Source organism: Halyomorpha halys, unplaced genomic scaffold, assembly GCF_000696795.3.
Source record: "Halyomorpha halys isolate HHAL.00 unplaced genomic scaffold, Hhal_1.1 Scaffold1206.1, whole genome shotgun sequence".
Lineage (NCBI taxonomy): Eukaryota > Metazoa > Arthropoda > Insecta > Hemiptera > Pentatomidae > Halyomorpha > Halyomorpha halys.
The window spans coordinates 140,605-149,534 of record NW_027108604.1 but is presented as its reverse complement, the minus strand read 5'-3'; the positions used below and the strand labels follow the sequence as shown (position 1 = coordinate 149,534).

At 33.9% G+C, this 8,930-nt stretch overlaps 1 protein-coding gene and 1 long non-coding RNA gene across 2 annotated transcripts in view; one reads left to right on the top strand and one right to left on the bottom strand.

The window, feature by feature from the left end:
• The window catches only part of LOC106688795 (uncharacterized), a 74,605-nt gene that overhangs the window by 25,157 nt on the left and 40,518 nt on the right, over positions 1-8,930 (bottom strand). The gene's annotated exons all lie outside the window — the stretch shown is intronic.
• The window catches only part of LOC106688793 (putative inorganic phosphate cotransporter), a 42,776-nt gene that overhangs the window by 31,839 nt on the left and 2,007 nt on the right, over positions 1-8,930 (top strand). The window contains exon 9 of the mRNA XM_014433433.2: positions 4,771-4,887. Coding sequence (XP_014288919.1) covers positions 4,771-4,887 — 117 coding nt within the window. The remainder of the gene's footprint in view (positions 1-4,770; positions 4,888-8,930) is intronic.

Genomic DNA, 8,930 nt, shown 5'->3' with positions numbered 1-8,930 from the left:
TGTAATTTACAACTGTACAAAATAATACAATAGGTAAATATGTAGTATGTTTCATATACACTTGAAAATCTTGGGAAGGAACCACCCATTGGTGGTACTAATTTAAACTAGAAGGTCCCGTGGCCATCTTCTTTTCAGACGCCTCGGAGGATTATCAGGGTTTGTTAAGGATGAAAGATTAAGAATTAATGGGTTAGGATGGTTAAGGAGTTTGAAATAAAAAGACGCATATCTCCATTGAAATTTAAAAAACTTTTCACATTTTCTTTATTTTTTAAGCGCAGTTTAAAGTATAAATTATGATATTCAAATGGGGACAATCTTCTCAGACCTTGAGGATTATTTAAATCCAATATCAGTAAATACCCACATTTTATATGCGTCAAAATGATGGACACACTTGTTTACTATTTTCTTAATCCTCTTGAGTAGAAATCGTTAAAATGAAGTGGTATTTTCACACTTCAGTGCAGTGTTGAATTTCTTTCAAAATAGAACGTGAGTTATGCGAAAAAATAAGTATTTCTCCAAAGAAGAGCGCCGTTTGATTTCTTCACTTCACAAGGACGGGATGAGTTGTAGGGAAATAGCCTGTCGAATTAAGTTTTTCGTCAGTTTTGTAGTTTATTCGGCACGGGGAAACATATGAAACTTGCCGTTCTACTGGGAGGCCCCCTGCTTTCACATTACGAGAGAATATTCTTCGAATCGCATCCAACTGATGTAAAACAGCAAGAGCTATTGCTGAGGAAGTTGGTGTTCAAACAAGACCACGGAATATCCAAAGATTATAAAAAAATAAGTTAACTATTAAAACAATATATAGGAAGATGGTCAGGGTTGCGGTCACAAGTGAAACAAAAATAGTTTACACCTATTTTATTTTCCAACGTTTCGCCCCACTTTGCAGGGCTTCATCAGGATTGTCCAAATGAATCGGTTGAAATAATAAATAAATAAAATAATAAGGGCTGTTCAACTTATTCATTTGGACAGCCCTGATGAAGCCCTGCAAAGTGGGGCGAAACGTTGGAAAATAAAATAGTTGTAAACTATTTTTGTTTCACTTGTGACCGCAACCCTGACCATCTTCCTATATATCAATTTTCACGGTCAACTATATATACATATATTAAAACAATAGATGAATGGAATATGGTCCGGGTGCGGAAAAAAAAAAAAACTCAAATAGTAGAATTATACTATTTGAGTTTTTTTTTTTACCGCACCCGGCCATATTCCATTCATCTATTCACACGGTCAATCAGCAATCTTCCAGCATTAAAACAATAGAAACAATAAAAATTGAAAAGAAAGCCAGTACCCGTCACAAATTAGCCCGGATGACCTTTGCTCGTAATGTGATGTCATGGACTGAGGAATGGAAGGAGGAATGGAAGGAATGGAAGGAATCATCTTTAGTGATGGAAAAAAAATTCAATCTGGATGGGACAGATGGATTTTCTTATTATTTTCACGACTTAAGAAAAGAAGGAAACATTTTATCAAGGCGTCAAATGGGGGGAGGAAAAGTTATGGTTTGGATATCAATTGGTTACAATAAGAAAGGAAAATTTGGTATTTGTTTCATCAAGAGTAAACTCAGCTGAATATACAAATTTGTTAGAGGAACAAAAGTTGTCTTTTAATGACATGTCTGAAGGCTCACCAGTTTTCCAGCAAGATAACGCCCTAATACATTCAACAAAAATTATTAAATACTGATTTACTCGCAAAAAAATTGCCAAATTAGACTAGACTGGCCTGCTGTCTCCTCCGGCCTGAACATTATCCAAAATGTCTGGAGAACTCTTTCAAGAAGGGTGTACTCCGAGTCAAGAAAGTTCGGAACAATCGAAGATTTTAAATCTACAATTATGGCTTAATGGGAACAATTACCTCAAGAAACAATCAAACAATTGTACGATTCGTTAGCAAACAGAATTTTTCGAATTAATAAATGGTGGTGGAAAAGCCACGAAGTATTAAAATGAGTTTTATTTATTTTTACGAGGGAGTATGTCTAACATTTTGACGGGCCTTAACAGGCTGCTGATTAACTTCAGGTGAGTGATAGATTATTTTAATACTGTTTTTCGGGTAATTTGAAAATATGGAATGGTAAGGATATCAATCAAAGGATTGCCTTTTTTGTGTGTTATGATCTCCTGTGAGATTGTGACATATCGTACATCGACCAACCTACTCTCTTTAATTGTCTGTTTAAAAAGCCAGATAAGTAAGCCAACCATGGAGGGTTTCATGCCGTTTTTCAATTTCAGGCGCTTTTTGAATATTGCTCGATTAAACTATCTTAAAGTCTCCTCTTCCCGTTTTAAGCTAATATTTCAAAAGTTTTTTTTTTTTTTTTAATAATTTATTTATTGTTATTTACAACTGTATACAAATATATACAAGTAAATTTGCTGTAGGTGACTTAGTGACATGATACATGTGGAGAATCTACCCACTGATAGAACACCAATAACATTTCTAGAGGAGAAGATCTCGAGGCCATCTTTTTTTCGTACGCCTAGCAGTATTATTAGGTAATGAAGGAGAGCCCAGGTTAGAAACCAGGTTGGGTGATAGAGAAGTTTATCATGGAAGGAATGGTATCTGGTTCTGGCCAAATCGGCAACATAAGGAACATTGAGGTCCTGATGGATGACGATTTGTGACAAAGTAAGGAGCATAAAGGATTTTAGACTGTAAGGATTGGATTCGGGAGAATTTTGATGGCTTAGTGGAGCCCCAAAGCTCAACTCCGTATGTCCAGATAGGCCTTATAATAGTCATGTAGATCAGTCTTTTGTAATGGATTGGCAATTTAGACCGTTTGTCTAGTAAATGTTGTAATAGTCGGAATCTACGAGTAGTTTCTTGTCTTTTTAGTCTTGTATGAGGATTCCATGTCAGTCGTTTGTCCAGATGTAGTCCTAAGTAACGGATCTGTTCGACAGGAATAAGTGGGGTATTATTAAAGGATACTATAGAGCAAGAAGTCATGGCTTTACGACGAAGGGTAAATGTGATTTGGTGGAGTTTAATCCTCCACTTTTGGCACCATTCTTCAAGGGTGATGATGTGGGGTTGGAGGGTTTGCGATACAATTTAAGGATCATTGTTCACTGACAATAGACATGTGTCATCGGCATACATGGCGAGGATAAACGATAGGATCAAGGATACTAACCTGAGGTACACCAGCAGACTGACAGAATAGGGATTAATAAACGCTGTTGTGATTTATTTGAAATAATCTGTCGGAGAGATAAGAACGGATAATGAGGAAGTATGTAGGGGGTAGGAATTTACGGAGTTTGTAAAGCAGTCCTGGGTGCCAGACTCGATCAAAAGCCTGTTCTACATCAAGAAAGACCCCCGAGCAGTACATTTCGCGTTCCAATGAAGATGAGACAACATCAGCCACACGATGGCATTGCTGGATAGTGAAATGGGATGTTCGGAATACAAACTGGTGATCTGGGATTATGTGGTTGGAATCAAGGATAGGGTACTGGCGTTTTAAGATGCGTTTCTCAAGGATTTTGCCCATGATATGTAACAAAGAGATAGGACGGTAGGAGGATGGGTATTCAGGCGGCTTTTGAGGTTTGGGAATCAGGAGAGTTTTTAAAACTAAATGGCAGGAATTTCCATTGCCAGTGAAACTTTTTGAGTTATGAATGCTGTATTTTTCCTGTCTTTCATTCGAAGAGGTATAGACCAAAAAGCCGAGTTTATATCCAATGCAGTAAACCAACAACAGTCACCAATATTCAAACCACTTCAAGATCGTCGATTCTCGCAAATGGTTGGGGTACAGGTACAATTAACTTGTTTAATTCTCGAAAATCGACACATAGCCTTGTTCTTTTTCCATCCTGTTTTTTTAATGCTAAGGTAATAGGTGAAGCAAAAGGAGACATAGATTCGTCAATCGAAAAATTCTCTAATAATTTGGAAATTATTGAGTATATCTTGATCTGGATATGAACATCTCTCTGGTTTCCTTGAAATATATCTGTCCTCCTTTAGTTTAAGGTGTGCTTCACCAACGCCAACTATACCCACAACAAACTTTTCAGTGGCAAAACATGTATTATTTTCACTTAAAAATTTCATGTTTCCCTTTTTTTCTCATCCAAATGCTCTAAATTCATCTTGAAGGAATCCTTTATCATTGTTGAACGTCTTCAATGCTGATATATCCTCTCTAGTTTTAATTTTTAATGGACCTTAGTCAATAGTTCTAAACTTCAATTATGTTATCCTTTGTTTTCTATCTAATTCGTAAATGTTCATCTTGAATAAGTTTAAACTTCTTTATAGCATCTAATCCAAGCAATAAATCATAATTAAAATCACTGCTTTTAACAACAAATAGATTCAGTGTATCCTCTACTTCTTTTTAAACAAAAATTAGCCTGGCTCTTGCAAAATTTCACACCGCTTATATTTTTCAAGATACTTCCATCCGAATGCAATTTGGATTTCAATAAACGAACAAGTTTTTCATTAACCAATGAACTTGTGGAACCATTATCATTATTTATTTAAATTATGAATATAATTATATATATATAAATATATGTTAGTTAGAAGTAAATATAGATGAGGATTTTCTATTAATTATACCATATGCATACAAAGTTTTAACAAATTCTAAAACTTTTTGAACCATCCTGAATCTTTTTTTAGTGTTTTCTAGTTCTGTTCCAAATCGTTTAAACAATTTTTTGATATTTACAAAGAAATTTTAATTAGGTAAATGGAATAGACCTATCAACAAATTACGGTGGGACCATCGGAGCGACAGGTCACTGGTTGGGCACGACAGCTGGGGCCATGGGGCCTCCACTAGTTGCTGCTATAGCTCCCGATGTATGTATTGCTTTATCTGTAATATGTTTTATGTTATTATAAGTGTATATATATTATAATTATTGTTCCATGAATTGTACCAGGCTATGTTTTAGCTAAAGCGAAAAAAGAAATATATGAAAAAGTATACTTGTTTTTTTAACACAAAAAATGGGTTCTCAGTAATGTTAAGGGGCCTATACATGTTGGCCAAGCCGTGGTGAACTCAGACATGCGCGAGCATTTGGATGGGTGGCTTTTCTTGGCTGGCCTATATTTAATCTTATTTATTTATATTTAATTTCATTTAATCTCCTTTCATTTTCTTATACAAAAACATAGGAGCATCTTTAGGAGTACCTTTTCCATCCACAGCTGAATCAAAACAGGCTTCTGTACATTTCATACAAAAACCATCCATTGCTACCGCTATGATCTTGGAAACCCTGAGAAGAGAAAAAAGTGACTCTTGGGAGACAAAGATAGCATTATATGACTCAATGTCTCCTCACTTCTCCTATATGCATCAGAAGTTTGGAGCCTTAGAAATCTATATGCTATCGAAATTTCTCAAATGAAATTTATTAAATATCTACCTATAGGATAGCCCAAGAATGCCCCCCAAACTATTTAGTATGAATCGAGACAGGCAGAAGTCTTCTAAGTACAAAGCTAATCCACTACTACTGGTCCAAACTGTCATTAATGTCAGAAAAGAGACCCCCCAAAACTATGTTTTAACAGACTAAGGATACTAGATGCAGAAATTCCTGATGTAGAATACAACTAGGTCTCACAAGTTAATATTATAGCCCACCAATACAGAAACATAAAGGAGATATTCTTGAAAAGATTCCACCACTTTGAAGGCAAGTGAATTCCGTCCATTCTACTGAAGTTATTTTAATAATGATTGGTATCCTCAATGTATACAAATGTGTAAGTATACATCCTCCTACATTGTCCAATCTTTAAAGACAATAGCCAATATATCTTAAAGCCACTCACATCCGTATCTTGCGACCTACAAAACATCGAAAATATATTGGACATTGATTATGAAGCTAAATTGAACAGACTCTATATTTACATTGTTACAATATGTAATAAGTTTGATTTTATATCTGGCATATAAATATATAATTAATTTCCAAGCCAATTAATATCTGTACTTATATTACGCTTTCGTTTATTTAAAATAATTCTCATAATTTTAAGTTTAATATAATGGAGTAATATAAAAAATATTACGAGGGTGGTCTGAAACGGTTCCGACCGCAACGTGAAGATGGCAGCATTCGTAATTAAAAGCAAGTGAATTTCATTGTTCATCTGTTGAGTTACCCACCAAAGTTTCAGCCATTTTGGACGAGTAGTGTTTATGTAACAGTCGATATGAGAAAGCTGCCACAAATTGGGGGCCGCGTAGACAAAATGTGTTGAAATGAGCATTTCTAACGCTCTGTTGGCACAATAAATCCGAGTTTTGGCGCCGATTAATTAGTGTAGATGAAACTTGGATACACCATTATTCCCTCGAAACAAAAATACAATCCAAACAGTGGACTGCAAAGGGAGAACCGGCTCCAAAATAAGCAAAAACTGTTTTCTCGGCTGGGAAAGTGATGGCGTCTGTTTTTGGGATAGTTATGGAATTATTTTAATCAACTATCTTCAAAAAAGAAAATCATTACAGGAGCATACTTCGCATCATTACTTGACGAGCTGAAGGCATAACTTGCGGGAAAAGAAAATCCTGTTTCACCAAGACACCATCTCACATCTCTGCGGTTGCCATGGCGAATCCACGAATTACAGTTTGAACTACTTGACCATACGCCGTACTCACCAGATCTAGCCCCAGGCGACTTCTTTGTGTTCCCTCATCTAAAAATTGGGCTCGGAGGACAGATTTTCGTCAAATAAAGAGGCAATCACCTACGTGGACAAATATTTTGCAGAGGAAAACGCTAAGTACTTTTTGGACGGGTTACAAAGATGGGAGCATCGCGAAGTGTGTAGAGTTACAAGGAGACTATGTTGAAAAAAAAAAAATTATTTTTGTTAGGTAGGAAACTTTTCAGACCACCCTCGTATGTTCATAATTTTGTATTATCCAGTTTGTTTGCTGTTTTTGCAATGGAGCACTAGACTCAGGTTTTGTTTTATAACTGCATCTTATGTAATGCAATATGTACAAGACGTCTTTGCCAAATAGAAAATATGTTCTATTACATTCTATTCTGTACACATATACGTACGTTTACAATAAAAAAAAAAGAACATATGTACACATAAACCACTTTTTATACTTTCGTACGGTGGCCCCTATGTACAGAGGTATAATACCCCTTAGATTTTTAAAAAATTAAAATTCGTTTTTAAATCTTGAAATATATGTTATGTACTATCTATCGAAAAGCATATATTAAAGAGGATAGAATTTGATAAAATTAATACTGAACTAATCCCAATTTCCTTTCAAATTTAGAACAAATTGTACAAAATACAAGTGTACTGAGAAAGTAAATACAATCTGAAACTCGCAGTGGAACCAACTTTATGGTGATCCACAGAATTCCTAAAAATTTCGTCAAAATTAGAATAACGGCTCGATAGATTAGACTAAAACATAAATTTGACAACAAACCGACAGACAGAAATGGAACCAATTTTGTTCTCTGGTATATATAATGTAAAATGCAAGTGAAAAGTTTCGATTTTGAAGGCATGATTTAATTTCCATTTTCTATATGAATGTACTGAAAGCTTTCTTTGGCAATGTAGAAAACAATACATAATTATTTGTCATATAAGAAGATGGCTAGGGTTACGGTCAAAAGAGAAACAAAGTTTATAACTATTTTCCGACGTTTCGCCCCACTTTGCAGGGCTTCATCAGGGCTAAAAGATACAAAAAAAACTGAGAATATAACAACAATAAGATACAATAAGGCAATTTTAGCTAGGATAAATATTATGTAAAAATAAAGTGATAAGAAATTACATGTAAATAAAAGGAAGCAAGACGTAAAAGGTATCAATATAAAATAAAAAATGATAAGAATAAAAAAATATATAAAAAATGAATAAGTAACAATGATAAGAGAAATATTTTGAAAAATACGTCAAATATGCAGTTAGAGATTAAATAAACGTCTTGAAAGAATAATTATAAATAAAAAATAATAATGATATTAAAATAATAATAAATGAGCAAAGAACAAGTCAGGACCACCTACCTGTTCAAAGGTAAAGATTGAACAGATGTAAAGGGGAAGCGTGGAGGAGTGGGGAGGAGCTGGCCAACCGTTTAACGGCTAATATTTCTATTTCAAATACGTCGCGTATACAGGAAGTAGTCATAAAGATATGACGAAAAATGAAAAATGATTACAGAAATATGATAATAATAATAACTATAATAATTTTCTAATTAAGGAATAACTAAGTAAAATTATAATGACATATCGTCACTTATAATACGAGTATATACTGAAGAAAATATAGTTTGGGTAGTTATAACAATGACTGTAAAAGAAGTAAGTAATAATAAGTAAAATCAATAAAGAGTTGTATTAAAAAAATAAATAAAAAAAAATAAGTAAGAAAAATAATTAGATAATGATAACAACTGTAGTATTTGTATATCGTGAAAATAATCATTTATCTATACTGATAATAGTAATAGTAAAGATAACAGGAGTAACATGAATAATATAAAGTGAAATAAGGTAATTTAAAAATCGGAATTTTTACTCTTACCATTTTTTTTTATTCAATTTTATTTTATATTGATACTATTTTACGTCTTGCTTCCTTTTATTTATATGTAATTTCTTATCACTTTATTTTTACATAATATTTATCCTAGCTAAAATTGCCTTATGGTATCTTATTGTAGTAATATTCTTAGTTTTTTTTGTATCTTTTTAGCCCTGATGAAGCCCTGCAAAGTGGGGTGAAACGTCGGAAAATAAATAATTATAAATTATTTTTGGAAGATTATTAATTGACCGTGTGTGAAGATGAAAGGAATATGGTCCGGGTGCGGTCAAGAAAAA